Raw genomic sequence first — 22553 nt, 5'->3', positions numbered from 1 at the left:
AAATATCTTTTTGAAGTTAATTTATAACCAATTTATGATAAAGAGATATTAGAAATAGCATATTAGTTATTATTTGGAAATACAGGATAGAAAGCACTAAAACTTTCTTTTTTACAGGGCTAAGAATTCATATTATATTTTTTCATATTATATTCAATAATAATGTTAAAACCTGCAAATACTAGTATTTGTTATTTTTATTAATTATTTTATTTATTTACATCCTGAATGTTGTTCCCCTTCCCAGTACCCTCTCACAGAGTTCTTTCCCCACTCCTCCTCCCCTTTGCCTCTGAGACTATACACTCCCCCCACCCCCATCTCCAGGTGTCCCCTCACGCTGAGCATCAAAACTTTACAGGATTAGGCATATCCTCTCCCAATGAGGCCAGACAAGGCTGTCCTCTGCTACATATGTGGTGGTGGCAGTGGTGATGGCTCAGACCAGCCCGTGTATGCTCTTTGGTTGGTGGCCACTAGCATTTACTTTTAAAAAACTGACTAAAACTCTATGTTCTGAATGAATGTGATTGAACTAAAACTACCACAAATATTTTATCTGGGAGACTGTACTAGTTGTGATAGATAGAACCATATATTCTATAAGGTCAGTGTTACTGGTTTTACCAATACAAAGCTAAAGAGTACTTCAGATCCCTTAGAATGCCTTCCATCTAGTCTTCTATTTACTGGTAATATGGCATACAGCAAACATCAGGGAGATTAGAGAATGTACTGAATTGCAAATGCCAGGATGTGTACGTTAAAGAGCCCTATTTTCTCAGTGAGTTATAACATTAGTTGATCATAGATAAGAGCATATAGTTAAGATTTCTGCAAGTCAAATCAGGTAAGAATAACTTATATATGTATATAAATTTAGTTTGAGTGCATTTCTTTATAGAGCTCCATCACCAAAACCTACAGGCCTTTACAGATGAGCAACTGGGGACTTGAACTGATGGGGGTAGTGCTGATAGTACTAAAACTTTCAAATGTAACATATGCTTTTTTTGGATCTCAGACTCTAACCAAAGAGGAAAAACACAATTTCCCCACATGTTATGGTAAAAGATGTGTATGCATTAAGACAAGAATTTCCACAATAACATACAGAGCCAAAATGTGCACATAATCAGCCTTTCAACTTCTCAATACCTAGTTCCTCTTGTGAGCTGTTGAGAGGCTGAAAGATACATAAGACGTTGTATATGTGTAGATGTCTGCGTGTGAGCGTACTTGCCCCAGTGCTCATGACTGTCAGGTGCAGACTTTCAGGAGCATGTCCTTCCCTTTTACTACGTAGATCACAAGGCGGGGCTCGAGTGGCCAGTCACCATGGAGGATGTTCTTAACCACTGAGCCACCTCACTGGCCCCAGAGGATGCTTTTAAACTAATCTCATGATAGCAAACATTAGTACCAGACAATGAGTACAGTGCAATGCTGTGTCTCCGTCTAAGACCACGAAATGACACAAAGCCCTGTGAAGGCATTACACCATATTCATGGTGCACCCATAGAATGGAAAGGTCTAGCGGACAAAAGAAACATGCATTCTTACCTTCTTCTTTTCTTCTCTTTGCTTCTTCCTCATTCCTTTCTTTGGCTTTTAATGCTTCATCAGCTTTTGCTGCAAGAAAAAGAATTCTGTATTTGTTTTATGCATACCATGTAAATGAGAGCAGTGGGAAAAAGAAACAGAAATTTAATCTTCATTTCTGTGAAGCTGTCAAAAGAAATGTCAAAAAATATGGCAGCTGTGAATTAGTAATACATATTTGTATTTTCATTCAGAATTTATAACCAGAATTAATTAATTAATTAATAATTCCCATGTCTTATTTCAACACATTCTTTGTAGAAAAAGAAAATGAAGTTTAGTGATATAAGGCTAAGTCATGACATATGAATTAGCAAAGTATAGTTGGTTATTAAATGCCAGCTGGTCCACCAGTGGAACATGGTCTGTCTTGAAGTCTGAGGGTTGAATCTGAAGTGTAAGACCCTTGCAGTCTCTGTGGCGATGTCCGGCCATATGGACTTTCTCGTTCCTTCCCATGTACCTCACAACAGAGCTTTATTCATGCTATGACAGCATTTGCTAAAAGGAATCTTTTTTCTCTCTGGACCCTCTTCCCTTATTACTCAATTATCTACTAGTTGCTCAAGTACAGGGGTTTTTCAAACACTTTACTACAGATGTTAAAGAAGATTAAAAATATACAGCACAGTAACAAGGGACTATCAATATACTCTGTAAATTAATTAAATTTCTGTTCTAGCACATCATTTATTCCGAAGCATTAATGTCTCAAAGGAGCGATTCTCCTTTATTGCCGTCTTTCTGCCTGATGAGTGAACTAAGCGAAAATAAGTCTCTAATAGCATTAGAGTTGATGAAATATTAAGTTAAAAAAGTATTGCCTCGTCAAAAGAAAAAGAATCGGACTGTGCCAGCATTAAACTTTGGATCAGCCTTTAGCATAATGATAACTGCAACTAGAAACTCTGATTTTAAAAAATAAAAATACTCCAGTTATTGTTACAAATATGTTTCCTATGCAAAACTGACACATTCTTAGACCTATAAAATCGAGCTTAAACAAGGAATTTAAGGAAAATTCATGTATCGTAAAAAACGAATTTTTCTTCAAACTTTGATTTTTCTCACCATCAATACTGACATTTTTTCTTCAGGTATAAAACGCACATAATGGTGTTATAAAGTAATATATCTAATTACATGGACTTCTGTTTCTATTTACAAGCTTTTATACACACTTAGGCTGTGTTTAAAGTCATGAAACATTAAAAACTTTTATGTCATTTTAAATCATTGCAAAAATCGACTAAATTAGATAATAAAAACAAACCAGCAGTAACTCTAAAGACTTTTACTTCATTTACACTTTATTCACCCTGGTAGAAGGACAAGGATAATAGAAATTCCATTTAAATTCAATTTTGGTTATACGTGTAATTGTAGATATACCCCTTGAGTCATGTAAAATGCTCGGCTTATGTTTCTTTCAAATTATCCCGCTCAGATTCACATTCTGCTCCTTACAACCATCTTCAATATGTATTAGCAGAGCTCATTAGACTGAAATTTAATAATGCAAACATCAGGTGCATTTCAAGAACCTCCATTAACAACGTAAGATGGATTGCTTATATATAACTCTTGGGCCAACCGGGCACAATTTAAATTCAATAAAGTAGCCTGCCTAAATCTGATTTATCTATTTGACTACGCTGGTTTGTCCTTTCTTACTGATTTGTTGCTATACATAGACAATTCATTGGAATATTGTTTTGTATGTTTTTTAGAAACTGCAAATGGCTCTTTTGCTGTGGTTAAATGTTTTATGTAATTCATCTTCATACTGTCAATCAAGATTCTCAAGTATTTGTGTATGCATGTAAATAAAACATCTTGTAAATTTGGTTGAAATAACAGGGAGAATCTTAAAAGTAAGCATTTAAAAATTTTATCAGTAATCACTACACTGTCCACAAGGAATATGAATGAATTCAATTAGAGAGAGTAAGTATTTAAAAAGAAACAGCAGGATAAAGTCCTATCTGATTCCATAGTGGAGTGCTGGTTTTTCCTAACAGCTATATGTTATTATAATTTAAATGTGGAAAGTATTACTTCTTCAGTTCTTCATGTACAACTTGATTTACTGAAAAAGAAAAGTATTGTCCAAAGGTAGAAATTCCACTTTACAGATACAGACACTAAACACTATGAAATTTGACCCTGAGGAACACAAGTAGTAAGAGCTATGCCTGTGATTCCCTATCACCATGTTCTGTGGGCACTGTAGTACCATCCACTACAAACATACCCACTACTTATAAAGTACTGTTCTTATCCGATAGTCTACACAGTCTCAAATCTTTTGGTGCTCCCCAATCCTGCAGGTCTGATTGTACTCTTAAGGCTTTGTTTCTTGAATATTCAACCTAGAAGCCATGGTTTGAATGAACTCTACGAAATTCATGCTGCATTCAATTCCCATTGTGTAGTGTTTTTTTTTTTTTTAAATCTTTATTAACTTGAGTATTTCTTATTTACATTTTGGTTGTTATTCCCCTTCCAGGTTTCTGGGCCAACATCCCCCTAATCCTTCCCCCTCCCCATTGTGTAGTTTTAAGGAGTAGAATCACAGGGCTTCTAAAATGTAAGTCATTGAATGATGTCTTCTTACTGAATACACAAATAAATGAAACACCTCATGAATGAGCCTGTCATGACAGACAATTTACATGTCTCTTATGTATACTTTTCTTGTCCTTTGATGTCTGTCCTACAGAGACTTAAGACTCTGTACTGTCCCCAATCAGCAAGGAAGTCTCATACGACACAGTCCTTTGACCTTGTACCTTCCAGAATTATGAGCTAAATAAATTTTTATTCTTTACTGAGGGTCCCAGACTCACAAGAAGACCAAACCAACCAAAGAGCATACGGCGGCTGGAGCTAGGCTCCCTGCACGTATGTAACAGACGCACAGCCTGGTCTTTATGTGGGTCCCCCAACATCTGGAATGGGGACTCTCCATGGCTCTGTTGCATACAAGAGGCTGCCTTGTCTGGCCTCAGTGGGAGAGGACGTTTCTAGTCCAGCAGTGACTTGATGTGCTAGGGTGGGTTGGTGCTGGGGGAAGGAGAAAAGGGGGATGGGGGAGGAACTGAATGAGGGAGGCACTGGGAAGAGAGAGGGCTACAATCATATTGTAAAATAATTAATGTAAAATAAATGAAACAGTCTGTGGTATTTAGCTACAGATGCACGAGGGCCTATTTCAACCCCACGCTTATAAACCACCTGTGCTGTTGTGACAGTTACCCATACTTCTGACATAGGGTCTCCCTACAAAACAGTATCTAACACTACCAGCTGTACCCTGAGCTCGTGACATAAACACTAGCATGCAACGTAGGTAGGCAGCTTCTTTTCAGTCAATGGAGTCTATTGGTGTCTATTTTTAGGTCTTATAGTTTTCTCACTACCAATGCCAATAATCTATCAACATTCTTGACACCCTAATATTTCCTCAGTTCTACTATTTACCCTCAAATTATTACACTAATCAAATTTATTACCTTTTGCCTTGTTTCATAAAGCAAACCAACCACTTGTGTGTCCATTCTTTTCATAGTCTTTGGGCATCCTGGTTCTTAAGGTTCACAAATTAAGCCACAAATACATGCAAGTCCCCCAAACTCTGCACAGTGCTTACTTTTCTTCTAGCATTGTTACTTGCCTTCTCTGTTTTTGACAGCTGCCCCACCCCAAAATTTTCAGTGGTCCCAAAAAGTTCCTTTACAGCCCAGTCGCATGGCTGCCTTAGTTACAGGGTCTGGGTTTGTAAAGGTGGCTATGGCTACAGCTCAGTGTTCAGTGGTGATTGGTATCATCTGGGAGGCACTGGATTCTATTCACCCTTTTCAAAAGGCTCTAATGCTTTCACAATGTGTTGACTGCTCCCATTCACTCATTTTTTAATTTTTAATTTCTGTTTTTGGGTAAATTACTGTTTTATGGAAAGCCCAAACTGTCATCTGTAAACCTTTCACAGATGTACCTATCCATGGCCCCTCTCCTGAGCGTTAGCACCAATCCGTAGGGTTTCAAAACTGTGCTCCTGGATGAACTCTCACTTTGCCGTGTTGTTTCCCAGGCTCTCTTGCCTTAGTCTGTCTTGCTTTCTATCCACCATCCAGTCTCTAGGGCTTTGTGCTATTTCCCCTTCAGCTCCATCCTCAGGCCATACCTCAGCTCCATGGATATTGTCTTGAGAATTTTTTTTTTTATTAACTTGAGTATTTCTTATTTACATTTCGAGTGTTATTCCCTTTCCCGGTTTCCGGGCAAACATCCCCCTAATCCCTCCGCCTCCCCTTCCTTATGGGTGTTCCCCTCCCCATCCTCCCCCCATTGCCATCCTCCCCACAACAATCTAGTTCACTGGGGGTTCAGTCTTAGCAGGACCAAGGGCTTCCCCTTACACTGGTGATCTTACTAGGATATTCATTGCTACCTATGAGGTCAGAGTCCAGGGTCAGTCCATGTATAGTCTTTAGGTAGTGGCTTAGTCCCTGGAAGCTCTGGTTGCTTGGCATTGTTGTACATATGGGGTCTCGAGCCCCTTCAAGCTCTTCCAGTTCTTTCTCTGATTCCTTCAACGGGGGTCCTATTCTCAGTTCAGTGGTTTGCTGCTGGCATTCGCCTCTGTATTTGCCATATTCTGGCTGTGTTTCTCAGGAGAGATCTACATCCGGTTCCTGTCAGCCTGCCCTTCTTTGCTTCATCCATCTTGTCTAATTGGATGGCTGTATATGTATGGGCCACATGTGGGGCAGGCTCTGAATGGGTGTTCCTTCTGTGTCTGTTTTAATGTCTTGAGAATTTCAATAGCTACATTCAGGTCATTTTTTTTTTGATGTTCCTATTTTATTTCTGCACTTCTAATCCCCTTCCTTCCCATGTACCCCTCCACATGACCACAAGAGCAAGGAATAACTCACTGCTTTATATACACAGAAGTACAGTTTCTAGAGAACAGACTCAATAATTACTGAGCAAATGAATATGCTCTTTTAAAACTCCCAAATAATCATGGTACTGTGTACTAAAACACCTCTGAGGAGCCCTTTAAGATGTGTGCATATGTAGATGAATACACACATACCATATAAAAATACTGCTAGAAACACTGAAGCAAAGCCCTTGGCGCGTGCGTCACTTAAAGCCCTTCGGAGCCTGACATTAAGGTAACTCTTAAGTCTCAACTTTCATCACTCGTCCCTCTTCACCAGGGATCTGTTACCTGGCCTTCTTGGGTCTTTTCTCATACCACATCCTTGTTCTTGATGGGGTTCTCATTTGCTTTCTTGCTGAGAAAATTGTAGCTGGAAGTTTTAGCTGAAATACCACCCTCTTCTGTGAAACCCTCCCTGATCAACAACCTACAAGTCTGTCTGGCAAGAAACGTCTTGTCATGCCATCCCATGGCCAATGTCATAAAGTTCTAAAAGCAAGGACAGAAAAGGAATGAAAATGGTTTTGTAAACATCACTTTCTTTCCCCAACTACTGGCTGAATTGAAGAAAGAAGGCAAACCCCAAATAAAATGAGCATGTGCTACTGGATTTCTGCAAGGAGCAGCTTTCTTCATGACTTGCATCAAACCGAGACAAACACAGAGCATAAACATTTGCTTGGCAGCAGAATGCCATTTCACACCGTCACCGTCATCATCACCGTCACAGCGGCTAGCCTAAGCCTCCTTATGAGAGAGGGTGTCAACGAATGGTTCCACAAATGAATTAAAAAGTACTCTGAAGTGCAACAGAGATACGTTGCTCCTCTGAGATCTCTCTGAACAGAAGTCTCTGGGGCTGTTCCCCCTCCCCCCAGGGAGACAGGGAATAGTAGCACAGCAGAGGTGCCATGGGGTGGGGTGAGGCCTTATTTATTAAAAAATAGTATGTGCATTCCACAGCAAGTATCAGAGCTTATTCTTATTGATGTTATAAAATTTCCTTATATGGCTTTTTATATCACTAAAATTGTTTAATTTAAAGAAGTATTTTATATACCTTGTAGGAAAGAATAAATTACATTAAGAATTAGAAGAGACTGACAGAATGTCAACTCATACCATACTTACATAAAGGACAATAATGCTATTTTTAGAGAAAAAAATTTCTAAGAGTCTAACGATCTTCATATAGAAGATCTTTTGTATATGGAGTTAAATCTCTGATACTGTACCCCTGGAAATGTACCAAAAATATCGAGGAGTTCTTAAAATAAAACAAAATGGAAAACAGATGGAAATAGATACAAAGAAAAATGATGAGGATATCACAGTTGATCATATTCAAAATACTATGAAGAAGTTATAGCCAGGTTTTAGTCAGTGGATACCAATCACACTAGTCAGGCCTGGGGCAAATGTCAAGATGGAAATTATGACCGGAACAGCTGAGCAATGGTACCTCCCCTGTACGTGTGTAAGGATACAGCCAGTATTTGCCCACAGGCAAGAACAGTGAGTGCAGAGGTGCTGGGGCCTGTGAGGCAAGCGCTGGCTATTACTGACCCTTAAAAGGAATGATAAGCTACTGGTTTGTCCTTATCAACAACACATCTTGCCACTGACAGGAAAAAATGAAGACAGGTTATAATGAGGTGAAATGTCAGGATTATGGGGGCTGTGAAACAGAATGATGAACAGCTAACCTAGAATTACCACATATTTGACAAAAATCAGTCCTGTGAAACAGAGAGAACAAGAGCAATATAAACAACAACACTTCACAGTAACAAAGCCTGTAATCAGTTAATAGAGAAAACAGAAGCTTTGGAATCAATGCTAATAGATAGCATTCTCAGAGTCTGGGACAATGTGGACTGTAAATTTTGATCATGAAAACAAAACTCCCCATATGTACAACAATGCCAAGCAACCAGAGCTTCCAGAGACTAAGCCACTACCCAAAGACTATACATGGACTGACCCTGGACTCCAACCTCATAGGTAGCAATGAATATCCTAGTAAGAGCACCAGTGGAAGGGGAAGCCCTGGGTCCTGCTAAGACTGAACCCCCAGTGAACTAGACTGTTGGGGGGAGGGCGGCAATGGGGAGGAGGATGGGGAGGGGAACACCCATAAAGAAGGGGAGGGGGAGGGGGATGTTTGCCCGGAAACCGGGAAAAGGAATAACACTCGAAATGTAAATAAGAAATACTCAAGTTAATAAAACAAACAAACAACAAACAAACAAACAAAACTCCATGTGTGAACTCAAGTGAATGAGCACGCTGAAGACTGCACGAGTAGCACACAGGTCTTACCTGTGAACACGTCACTCATGTAATGGAAAGAGCGGAGCTTAGACATAACCCGGAGAATCATCATCATGGTGACAGTTAATGTTTACTGAGTTACTATGCACGTCTGTGCTCGTGTATCTGCATGTTTCACTTAGTAATCTGAACAGCTTGGTGAGATGTTCGCCATACACCGTAGTCATTTTACAGGTGACCAGCTGAGCACAAAATCCCTAAATGTACTTTTCAAGGCCATGGTGTCAGAAACCCAGAAACACTGTGGTATTTACTATGTAAGAGGAAGTCTTCCTAAAAAGAAAGAGAAAAGACTGTCACTTTCTCCAGAACATTCTCCGGAAGGGCACAAAGAATGGTCAATTTATGAAAGAAGGAAGATGGAAACTAGATTTCTTTAAACAAATTGTTATAAAATTATGAAGTATCTAGAATACAAAGCAATATCTAGTCTCAACAACTGAGAATGCCTGGAAGAAGATGACTGTCTACGCACAAAGAAAAAGTTAGGTGGCTGTCTAACCAGTCTCCTCAAATTACTCAAAACAGAAAGCACAGAGCCCCTGTTTTCTGAGGATATTGAAATAAAGTGGGAACATTTAAGTCAGAAACTGGCTCTGCAACCCTCAGTTATCCATTCAAAGGTATGGTTTAATCACCGCAAATAAACTTAGCAAAAAGACGAATGATTACCTGTTAGAAACCATGTCATAAACTAAACAGGTGAGCGAATTACAAACGAGAAGAATAAGAAATTATAAAGTAAACAGAAAGGTACTCTAAAAGATATAATCAATAAAGCTGAAAGAAATTATTCAAAGAAGCAAGAAAATTTAAGTCTTTAGAAAGTTTGAACAAAGGGGGAAAACAGAAAAAAGTAAGTTGAGTAACATAAAGATACAGACACATATAAAAACAACATACAGAGAAGAGGCAGAACACAAGTGTACACTATCGAGCCCTATGCTGGAAAACCTAGAGAAGACAATCATTTTGAGAAAACACTCAGAGAAAGAGAACCTGAAAAACTTAGAAAAATAAAGTTCCACTTGAAACGTCCTCAAGCTAGGTAGCTCTTAGGCTAAGCCTCAGACTTTGAAGAAGCACGAATAGACACAATACAGACTAAGACATGTGCTTGGTTGCCTTTGGCTGTGTTCCTAATGCGCTCTCTGGGCTTCAATGGGTGCTCTGTATGTACAGTCCCAGGGCCTGCTGAGGCTAAACTCACAACAAAAATCCCAAGAGGCACGAATGTGAGAAAGAGTGGGGGGAGGTTCCTGAGGGTGGGAGGAGAAGACAGAGAAATCTACCAATGTATTACAGTTGTATCAAGTTGTCAAGAGCAAGTTAGTTTAAAAATGAGTTTGGGATTACCAACACTCAATGAAATGCAATTGAAACCACACTGTATTTTCTTAACACATTAAAAACACGAGAGACGGAGGAATTATCGGTGGTGAAGAGCAAGTGCAGCTTTAGCAGAAGACAGTGAGGTTTGGTTCCTGCAGCTTCAGTTCTAAGGCTCCATGTCCTCCTTTGCACTCTGCATGCACCTGCTCATGCGAGGTGCACACACATGCAATACACACTTAAAGGTGAAAAAGACTAAAATATGAAATTAATGATAGGGCAAATAAAATCTCTCCCTGGCTGGCACAGGTGTAAACTGGCGCCACAGGTTTTAGAGGTTTTGTCTCATGGGACAAACCTGAAAATGCACACACGGCACTCATCCAGCCAGTCTTGGAGAGACTGATGTTCCACAGAAATGTGTATACACACGTAATGGCATGGGTAAAGGCACATGCTGCTTTGTAGAAAAGAAAGGGAACAACCTAAATTTGGAAGGGGTTAAATAATTTATAGTGTAGTATAAAATACTTCAAGGTCACTGAAAATTAAAAACTAGGTATTGAACGTAGAAAGATCTTGTGGAATAAAATAAGTTGCATGATCCAAAGTAATAAACAAAACAAAATATATGAATAACTGCAAATTCCAAGAGAGAGAACAAGAGCCACGTGTAGGAAAGCACTGCACCCTTGGTTAACTCGGCTGTGGAGGGCAGAGCTCACGGCTCCCTAGCCCCATGTCCTCTCCTCTTTCAACCTCATGTATCCCCTTCCTTCAGACGTACATATGGAGTCTAGAGTCCACTCATGTAGTGAAGAACAATACACTCTCAAGGTAATGAGGAAATTTTGTGAGGCACTAATTAATTTTGCAACTCAGTAACAAAATTTCTAATGAATTATAAATGAAAACATCTAGTAAAATATACTTTTCCTTCTTTCAGTTTAATTCCTAATGTTTTTTGTTTACATAAACACCTATGACTAAGACCTATGGTACTTCATAGATAGTGCTGCACAACCATATTTCAAGATAGTATTATATGTTAGGACAATTTGTAAACATGACACCATGGATACCCAGAATCACCAATCCTATCCTTTCACATTTATATAAATTTTACTTGTATCTTAATTAATGTTTCGTCTGCTACAATAAACACCCTGACCATTAAGCAAGTTGGGGAGGAAAGGGTTTATTTGGCTTACTCTTCCACATTGTGGTCCATCATTAAAGAAGTCAGGACAGAAACTGAAACAGGGCAGGAACCTGGAGGCAGAAGGTGAAGCAGAGGCTGAGGAAGGGTGCTGCTTGCTGGCTTGCTTCCTGTGGCTTGCTCCTCATAGAACGCAGGATCACCAGCCCAGGGATGGTACCACCCACAATAGACTGGGACTCTCCCATCAATCACGGACTAAGAAAATAGCTTATAGCAGATCCTATGAAGGCATTTTCTTAGTTGAGGTTCCCTTCTCTCAGATGACTATGCCTTGTGTCAAGCTGACATAAAACCAGCCGGCACAACTGGATTAGTCATCAAAATACATTTGAGAAAATTTCTATTATGAATGGCTCATGTTTATTCAGTTTAAATGCTGTTGTATATTTTAAACCATCAATGTAAAAGACAGACATAAACCAACAACTGTCATTCCCTGAGAATTCCAAGTCTGAATAATTTTCCACATCCGTTATCATTATGCACATTTTACTGAGCAAATGGGCCCAAGAAAGTTAAAGAATTTGTTTAAGGTCAGAAAGACCAAGGTATAGTCAGAACCTGTAAATTCCAGCTCAATCCTGTTCGTTTCAGGATTCTTCCTCCATATCCATTAGACTGGAAGCAAATTTTAAACAAAATTAGCCAGTAATTAATTACTTTATATATGTTACTGATTATGGAGAAGCTTTCATCTAAGTATTCTTTACTTTAAAAAGTCACATAGAAAACTGGAGCAGACTCCTTTGTAAGAACTATTAGTGCAAGCTTATTCATTTCACAACTGATATGGCTTATTAAATCATACCTACAGTTTTTCCTAATGACTGTGCTAACTTCTGTAGCAACTGAGTCTGGTGAAAAATCCTCAATCTTGATACATTCTTTCCCATTTTCTAAAACTCAAGAGCTTGTCTGACATGATCAGTGAGTCTATTCAGTACAATTATGAAGTGCTACATTGTTTCGTTTACCTCCTGTGTTGATCGCCCTTAGTAAAACAAATTCCTAAAAACAGGCACTAGTTTGTGTGCCAGCTGCTTATAAAAACCAGCAAAGGTAGAAGCTGGACATGCTTAGTTGTCTGTTTCCTGACAAGCTTCTCACTAAGGTTAAGATAGGGCTGCAATCACCTTGGTCCTGCCAGGGTTTCTGTGCATCAACAGAGGGACTCGTAAGCATCTGCAGATAGTCTGAAACTCACTAGCTGTGCCAAATCCATTACAGTTTTCATAGGTGCACAGCTTTGACTTTGCATGGTTTAAAGACTATCCAGTTATGGTTGGCATATCTTTCCTTCTAAGTATAGAAAATACTGAAAAAATTTGCTAAATATAAAAAAAAGATATTGAAAACTGTGAATTTGATATGTTCAAAATAAACTAAAGAATTATAATCAATTTTTTTGCTTTTTTTTTTTTTTTTTTTTTTGAAATTTGAAGTCTTTATTGAACCAATTGCATGTTAGGTTACAAAGGTATTTCACTTTTCCAAAATGCTGTTTCTCTTTGTAGACCAATCTGGCCACAAAAGGCTACCTGGCTAAGTATTAGCCAGAAACTTCTAAATCCCAGTGTGATCTTCTTGTGGCATTTTTCCAACAAATAATGCAGACCAAATCACAAGATGGCCACCTCACTGGTCACATGGTCCTTAGGTTAATGAGCAGAGGCTGACAGGCTGTCTCCTCACTCTTCCAAGAACCGCCCAAGTGCACACTGCAGAAGGAAAGTTTGTTTTGAATACCACAGGACAGAAGGACAGGCAGCTCATAACTCCAGTGGAAAAACATATAGGAGAGCTGAGTGGCAACAGCAGGCACTGTGATAACCTGGGCTGTCAAAGTCTCTCCGTTACTCTGGCATGCAGTTGGAGATCCCATGGCTATGAGCAGCCACAGCCCTTGGAAACATGCTTAATTTTTTTTGCTTTTTAAAAGCACCAGTGTGGAAATAAAAATGTTCAAATACAGTATTAACAATGTTCACTAATTTGAGATGTTTGCTTTGAGCAAATTCCCTTTTGTATACTTTGTAAATATTTAGAAGAATAATCTATTCTTTTACTATTTTATCCTTTGTCATATTTTTTATTGTTTCTTAATTCTTATAATCTAAAGTAGGCTTTAAAGGCCATAAAGATTTGCTTCAGGTGGTCCTTTACCCCCTCTTTTGTAGGAGAACTTTCTGTCATATATTAGAAAAACAGACATCCAATGTAACCTAGGAAACCCATAGGTGTGCTCCGATAGATAACACAGCTCAAAGCTGAATATCTGCACTGCTATACCAGGTGGGAATTCCTCTCCCTAATTCTGCTAGAACCTCCAAGTGTTCCAGTTTTAACAATGGAATAAAAGCAAACCAGCTATTACTTAAGATATTCACATTGATGGCTGATAATCTCAGTTTCTGTTTTCAAATATATAATGTCCTAAAACTTTCTAACCATTTATGTATCTCCTTTCCATTCTGTTGACAAAGCTGCTCTTATGGAAATTACTAGCCACAGTAACTTTCATTTACTGTAATTTGATGACAAGATCAGAAAGTAAAAACAGTCCACCAGTAGCAGGGTGGCTGTCCAACCGTGACAGTCACTCTTGGAAAGCAGCTTTAGATAAGCTTTTTAAACAAAGGCTATATGGAAATTAAGAAGAACTTGATTGGGCTGTGTTCCTTTGCTTTACGGAAATCCTTTGCCTTTCTGCTACTATGGAGTCAGCCATCAGAACCCCAATCCAAGAAAAATGTTTTAGCTTTTCAGGAAACGAAATTGGACCTATGGATTACCTCCTGTAAAGGAATCTTTTCCTAGCTCCTAAGAAGTGGTTTGTAATGCTTATTCTTTTTATAACTCCAAGCACCATATCAATATATATTAAAGACTAAAATTAAAGAAAAAAATCCCCAAAACCTAAAGGTAAGTTGTCATTTTAAAATGAAGACTAAAGCACAGAAACAGTAATCAATATATGTAGTTCAGAAATCAAGAATGAGATAAAACTTGTAAATACATTTTAAAATATTTTAAGTATTTTTCTGTATCTGAATAACATGAGTGTATGTCTCTGTCGTGACAGCACAAGTGGCCAGAGGACAACTTTGAGTTTATTCTCTCCTACCTTCAGTGAGGTCCGAGGCAGCTCTCGGGTCACCAGGTTGTATATTAAATGCTTTTCCTGCTGAGCTGTCATGCCAGCCAGGTACACAGCAACAGTCTGCAATATGTATTCTCCTATACTTTCTTTTTTTCCTACCAAAGTTATATAACTTTATTTATATAATTACTTTTCATCAATTTAATACCTAAAAGGAAACAAAAAATAGACAGGCTTACTAGGGGCCAATCAGTCCTGAATCATTTCATATAGAGTAATTTTTGTATAATTCTCAACAAATTTTAGAGTGAGTAAAGATTTATCTAAGGCTTTCTATTCAATCAGTGAGTAAATCAGTCATCATAAGTATATCTGCTGATATTTTTATCATAGCATCTTTAAAAAACTTCACAAAAACAACTAGCCTAATTTGATTATTTTATTTACTTTTTGTTAAAGTTTAATTATAATAATAAATGAATCAAAATATAAATATAAAAGGAAATAACTTGTGGTAAAATGATATGCTAATAATGAATTAATATCTTAAAGATAACCACTTGTTTATAGAAATATAAAATGTTCAGTATTTAAGAGAACGCCATGAATTTTGTTGCCAGAACTTGGGAAATTCATCTTTTAAGCCTGAGAGCCAGGGCTGAATTTCAGTGCTGTAACACACACACACACATTCTAAAAATGCTAACACTTCTGATAAATTACAGATCTCTACTGCTGAGACTACAAATTTTCCCCAACAGAACTCTGGCCGGCTCTGATTTAATCCTATTAAATGGATATTTTAATGCACTATATTTATACATCACACACTTTGATAGAGGAATTGTATCATGATTCTACCACCTGAAATTTCTGTTCCAATCAAGAACAGTACAAAACAAACAAACAAGAATGCAAACTTGATAGATAACGGAAACCAGTATCCTGAAGGTGTGAGCTGGTTTTGGGACGATCTGAGGGTCTCTTTCCTGTGGGTGTAGGAACAAGAAACACAGTGGGAACTGAGTTTGCTAAATCTCAAGGGCGAAGGGTAAAGGGGATCAGCACATAACCTTAAGTAGCGTTTTTGAGAAGGCATGTTGCATTCTTTCCCAGGATAGGTGAATTAACTTCAGCAGTGGCCATTTATGGTAATAGATACAAGGAAAGAAAGTTTGGTATTCCTTAAAACACAAAACAAAACAAAACAAAACAAAACAGCCATAATCTATGCAATTTAATTCAGTACCAAACAGAACTGAATACAAACAAGTTGTAGATCATGGACAGAATTAACCTACAACATTCTTCAGGGGGCAGTAAATAAGTATATAAGAAAATTTAAAAGCATTTGTATTATAGGCAACTTTTTTGCCAGCAAGTCAATGTACTTCATTAAAAAAACAGTACAGATAAAAGCATATAGGCTTTTAGCATCCATTAAGTTGTTTTAATGATAAAAAGATATTTAAATCTACATATTATATATATTATATATAATATATGAAACTGAAGAAATTCCTCTAATCAGGAAATGGAAAGATTACTCTTTCAAAGCTTCTCTTTAATTTTAATGCTGTTGTGGAGTTTAAATAAGCTATCACTTTATAAAACCGTAACAACAGGCTCAAACATGGTGCATGGAGCCTGCAGTGGTAACCACTCCTTTCAGGCTGGGGCAATGAGAATGTCCCCCCAAACTAGAAGCATAAGCCATCAATTCTGTATTAAAGGATACCAATTTTGCATTTTCAGTTCAGTGTTAATCAGTCTATATTTTCACAATCTTTAGTTTCTTGGTTGAAATTTTGGGTGAGTGTTAATCTGCTGTCCAATATTTAAGATAGTAAATATCCAACTTCAGCATGTTTGAGCATCATATGGAGATTTTGTTCATGCACAGAACCCTGCCCAAGGTAGATAAGATTTTTCTTTACTTCAAATAAATCAATTAATTAATTGGAGACAAGAATCTTCATTGTCTAGATGCTCCTTGAACTATGAGGCTAAACTGGACATCCTACCTCAGGCTCCCCAAGTATGTGGGACCACAGACTGGTGCCATTGTAGCTCACTTCTATTAATCTTTATTTATAAATATATAATTTAAAATACAATTTATCTCAGTAGGATTTGTGTACGTCTGTAAACTTAAGAGCACTTAGAAGAATGGGTTGAATTTGTTTAAAATTAAAAAACACTATGTGGTGTTTTTTATTGAAGTCCAATTTAATTTATTCTGATGAAAGGAAGCAGTATATACAATAATTCTGATTTATTTGGATCTGGATTATTAACTAATCCAATGTTAAAATTAATTTTTTTTGTAGTGCTGGGGATAGAATTCAGGGGCTTAGCCAGTGACTGGTCCAGCTTGAGACCCATGCCTGAAGATAATGCCCACTCTTGACACTGCCTGGATGGTTAGGAGCCAGAGGCAGGATAGCACTGTGACTTAGGATAGAGGCAAGTGGGACCAGCAAGAAAACAAACAACCTCAATGAAGTGATTCCTAATCATTCTCTGTTATACTTGTACACTGGAGTCCATATACTCTCCATCAGAGAGGCTTCACCCAGTAACTGATAGAAATAGATGCAGAGAGCCACAGTCAAACATCAGGAGCTTGGGGCAGCCTGCAGAAGAGGGGAGGAAGGATTCTAGGAGTCAGAGGGGTCAAGGACACCACAAGAAAACCACAAAATCAATTAATCTGGGCTCAAAGGAGCTCACAGAGACTAAACCGTTTATCAAGGAACCTACATGGTTTGACCTAGGTCCTCTGCACAATATTATAGTTGTATAGCTTAGTTTCCTTATGAGATTCCTAACAGTGGGAGAGAGCTATCTCTGATACTTTTGCTTGCTTTTGGGACTCCTTTCCCTCCTACGGGGTTGTCTCTTCCTATCTTAATATGAAGGGGTGGGGGATGCCTGGTCTTAATACAATTTGATACACCATGTTTGGCTGATACGCCTGGGAGGCCTGTCCTTTTCTGAAGGAAAATGAAGAAGTGGATCTGGGTGAGATGGGAGGTGGGCGAGGGCTGAGAGCAGGGCAGGGAGGGAGAACTGCCATTGGGATGTAATATATGAGAGGATTAAAAAAGAAAGAATCTAGGGGCTTTGTGCAAGCTAGATAAAATGTCTACCATGGAGCTACATTTCTAGCACTATTTTTTTTTTACCAATTTTATTAATTTTTACCAATGGCTAATTTATATTTGAAAACAATGTGTATTAATTTGTTGTTGCTTTATTATACCTCCCATTTGAATGACAGAATCCAGAGGCTGTTAGCAGTTCAACAATATTTACTCTGTATACTTAAAGGTAAAATTATCAGATATATACAAGTCATAATTATTTTACTTTATTGCTGTATTCTAAAATTTTTAAACTAGTTCTCGGGTCCTGGTGATATTGCTGGCCTAGGTTTTTTACCCCAAGAAGCATTATATGAACTCAGAGAGTATTGCAGAATGAAGAGTTGTCTCTAAATCTGAGTCATATGAAAATGGTGTCTGGCCTAGCAGATCCTCTCATTCTAGCATATTTTTAATGAGGACTGACTGGACCAAACTATTTAGCTCTAACTGTTGGATGACTGCTCTAGTCAGCGAGTCATTGGTAAATAAATGAGAATTTAATGTATCAGTTGGTTGTTATGGCATAATAGAAGATTAACTTGTATTATGAAGAGTTTTAAGAGTTAGACACAATCCAGATACAGCCAGTAAGTGCTGAAGAAGGGAATTAACACTTTATTGGAATAAACAAAATTAAAATGATCTGCAAATGGAAAGTATTGGTTTACATTTATTTTGTTTCATGCATGAGTGTTTTGCCTGCCTGTATGTCTGTACCATGTGTGTGCCTGGTGTTCACAGAGGTCAGAAGAGGGCACTGAATCCCCTGGATCTAGGGTTACAGATGAATGTTCGCCATCATGTGTGTATGTATGTGCTGGAAATTGAATCAGGACTCTGCAGGGGTAAGAAGTGTTCTTAATCACTTAGTCATCGCCAGTCTTTGCCAAGTTTTTGTTGTTATTTGTGTTGTTTTTTTTTTTAAGCAAAAGATTGGGACATTGTAATAAAGGAGATTAAAAATCAGAATTTAAAAAGTCACATTCTGCACCAGTTAAACACATGTCTTATTAAGCAAATGTGGAGTGTGTGTGGCATCCCAACTGCAAACTGAACAACACTTTCAACTTCTCTCCTCCCACAATGTGTTAAGAGAAGAAACAAAAAATAAAAATCTATCACATGGGCATGGCAGGAAATTTTTTGTTTATAGCCAACCAAAACAATATTAAATTTCAAAACTAGTTTTAGCAGATTTGGCCTTCACACATTCCTTTAACACCAGCACACAACACAGGTTCAAAGGCATGTACAGGATTCAGTGAATTTGCCAAGAAGCCGAGAGGATATTTACTAACCCAGATTTAGAAGAGCACAAAGTTGAGAGCCTTATTGACTTAACGACTAAAGCTTTCATTGCTGACTTTTGGGAGGGGATGTTGTTGGGTCAAATTCCGGACCTGCGAGGTTTGCTTTCTCTACTGAGTCGCCCAGCGACTGGGAGAGGAAGGCACGCTGTACAGATTCATCCTCCTTGTCTAAACAAACTTGCTTTAGTTAGACGATTTTTCTCAAAAATAAAACAAAAGTGGAACAGTTTTACCTTTGTAGGCCCAGTTAAGTCATCATCTCATGAAAGTTTTCTCTCAGCTCGGTCAGAAAACTTCGTTTTCTTTACAAGACCTATGGGTGCTTCTCATCAACATATTCCAGTCTTCTATTCCTCCATTCCATACCATTTATACTTTGAGTGCTCAAAATGTACTCTAATTTAGTAAATACAGTACACTCTTTTTCACGATTCTGTACCTTTCTGTAGCCTAAGCATAGGAGACCCTGCTGCCTAATCAAATGCCATATTTACAACTGACTTCCTAATCCATGGCAGAATCTGTTGCTGTTACAGAAGCTCATCAAATAACATTGTAGTTACTTAGCATATTTTCTTATTTGTTTTTGGACCCTCTAAATATAGTCTGGTAAGTGAGTGTTCACCTCATCAATTCTTATCAAACCATTTTCAATGTTCAAAAGAAGAAACACTGGTGAGAAAAATGAACTACAATAGCTGAAAGAATTTATAGCTTCAAAAAAGCAAAGCAATAGATATTTATATTAGTTTCTGGTAAAATATTACACATTTCCCTAGAAATTTAGTATTGTGATATTTGTATTGGATACCTACTTCAAGATTTTCAGACAAAGAAAGACATAGATAGATGGATAGACACACAGGCATATATACAGAAAGAGAGAGTGAAAGACAGACACAAACAGATAAACACAGAGAAGATACTTTTTAGAATATGACATCTAATGATCATCTTATTATTTATTAATTAAATGATCATTATTAGGCTATAATGAAATCCTTAGAGGCATTACAGTGGCGTTATTGAGAGTCTGAAAGGGGTTGTCTACATCTAAATACTGGTTTTTCTTATTAATACCTGTTAAATGAGTCACCAGTATCGTAATCACTCTCATAATTATCTGAAAATATTATAAATTCACCTTAAACATCAGGATTGCTGTACAAATTGAATAAGATAGTATATGTTATGTACTCAGAACAAAACCCAGCCCATAGTAAGTGTAACACTGTTTTGTAGTTAGGTGTCATGTTTACATAAAATTTATAATATTTATAAATTTTATAGATGTTAATTCTTACATATACTAATTACTCATATAAAAGTACATGTCTCTGTACTGTTTACAATATAATCTGTACACTTTAAAACCCTCTGACATGCTTTTTAGTATTGACTTTTCCTAGAAACAAATTTTTTTTGTTTATTTTAGGGAACAATGTATATATAATGTGACTATAATGTGATTTCTCTGATACTTCTAGGAAATAACAGAATAGAAAACAGGCTCACTATACATTACCAGAAGGCTTAAAGACAAATATAAGAATTGGTGTGTGTTTCTGGGTGTGTTTAGATGTATGGAGAGCATTGTGTAACAGTCTTCATTTTATGGTGCACATACTTTTCTGTAGTTTCTGCCAATATGTGGTAAGAACTGCTCTTGTAGTTCTGTACTTCGTAACTACTATATATATGGTCATAGTATTCTGTAATATTATGGTTCAGATGTGTTAAAACCTGCTAAATGCTTTTATCTATCATCTGTGTGAATGGAAGCTATACCATTACGTCTCAGAACACTGCACTTACTTCTCTAATATCAACTGAACATGTTTTTATTCCTCTTATACCAATAACTTCTTGAGGTCAGATAGCTTCCTTATTTTAGAATATCACACATGGTTGCTCTTCAACAAACATTTATTAAGGGATAGAGAAATCACTCAACAGTTAAGAGCATTGCCTGCTCTCCAGGAGGTCCAGAGTTCAATTCCCAGCAACCACATGGTGGTTCACAACCATCTGTAATGGGATCTGATGCCCTCTTCTGGTGTGTTTGAAATCAGTGACAGTGTGCTTATATACATAGAATAAATAAATTAATTAAAAAAAGTTTACTGAAATAAACATATGGCTCTGAAGAATGATAATATATGGAATATTCAATTCTGTTTATGTTGCTTAAATCTTGATTTCAGAATCGTATGACAAAAAGGATATTCTGAGACTTACTACCTTGGAACATCACACTAATTATATACTCTGTTCTATTCATACATATTAATACCCAAAATATAAAGCTGGTACAACTTCATGGAACTGATTTCAGTCACAAAAATACATCAATTTGATCTATGTTGTCTACATATGTCTACATACATGCATAAATACACTTATAAGTTTCATTTAGGGTTGTCATTTAATTCTGAAACCTAGAGGGACAGGTATACTTTAGAAGTCACCCTTTGTGTTATATATTTAAGATTAGCAAACTACAAATTTTCACAATAATGAAATATCAAAGCAAAAAATTCAGGATTACAGTTAGATTTGTCTGAAGTCCTATAGTTCGACATTCAGAACAAATTTAGTTATATATGCATTTTTTTCTTGTTTAGATATACCAATGTCTCTGATTATTTGGGGATGGTGGTGGATCCTATATATTAGCCAAGCTATTCTCAAAATCCTGGGCTCAGGTAGTCCTTCTGCCTCAGTTTTCCACATTGCTGGAACCATGGGCTTAAGCCACCTGTTAATCCCCTTTGCAGTTAGAAGGTGCCCATTGCTATATCACTATACAATGAAGCTAGCAATAGTGTTCTTGTTTTATCCTGTGCTAGCATGTGGAAAGTGTGACTGTGGAACTTACTATTACTGCTGAATGCTTCCATGGCACTAAAAACCCAACAGAGCTTTCACTTCATGTTTCACACATGAAACACAAATTAAAAAAATAGACATTTTAACACAGTTTCACTTCAGTTGATTGTGTATTTATATCTAACTACCAATTTAAGTGCTTTTACATAGCACAGCTTATTTTGCAAATATTCTTTATTCATGAGAAAAGACATGTTTGCCAAGTAAAAACAAAAAATGGCACATTTTAATAATAAAAACTCAATAAATTATTTTGAGTTATTTAAAATACTTTGTTTGAAGTACTCAGTCTGGCTTTAAACCATCTCTTGAAACTATCTTAAATGCTTTCCAAGAATATATCTCATCATCTTATAAAATTTTAGATATTCAACTGGAAGAACATCATATTAGAACTTCATACATGATTGCCTTTTGTTTTACGGCAATGCCTTTCAATATTAAGTGAATAGAAGTATTTATAGTTCTAGAAGAACTATAGAAGTAAAATATTATACTAATAATATTTTAGTGTTGAAAATTTTTATATCAAAATTTGATGAATAAGTCATTATTAGTGGGTTTATATCTTTAGATTTTGTTTGAGTGTTTTTATTGGTAAAATCCGTAGGAGGCAACAGTTCTGTGGGTTAGAGTCAGTTGTAAATTAAAGCACCTAGG

General features: G+C 37.1%; 1 protein-coding gene and 1 non-coding gene across 5 annotated transcripts in view; both read right to left on the bottom strand.

The window, feature by feature from the left end:
• The window catches only part of Rsrc1 (arginine and serine rich coiled-coil 1), a 405987-nt gene that overhangs the window by 75063 nt on the left and 308371 nt on the right, over window positions 1–22553 (bottom strand). For all 4 annotated transcript variants that reach the window (NM_001014172.2, XM_063282107.1, XM_063282106.1 and 1 more), the window contains exon 7: window positions 1565–1633. In NM_001014172.2, the coding sequence (NP_001014194.1) occupies window positions 1565–1633 (69 nt within the window). The remainder of the gene's footprint in view (window positions 1–1564; window positions 1634–22553) is intronic.
• LOC120101246 (small nucleolar RNA SNORA44) lies at window positions 13234–13362 on the bottom strand. Its single transcript, XR_005501625.1, has one exon. It is a non-coding gene; the product is annotated as a small nucleolar RNA SNORA44 (small nucleolar RNA).

This window comes from Rattus norvegicus, chromosome 2, assembly GCF_036323735.1.
Source record: "Rattus norvegicus strain BN/NHsdMcwi chromosome 2, GRCr8, whole genome shotgun sequence".
NCBI classification, from domain to species: Eukaryota; Metazoa; Chordata; class Mammalia; order Rodentia; family Muridae; genus Rattus; species Rattus norvegicus.
This window is presented reverse-complemented; position numbering and strand designations above follow the sequence as displayed.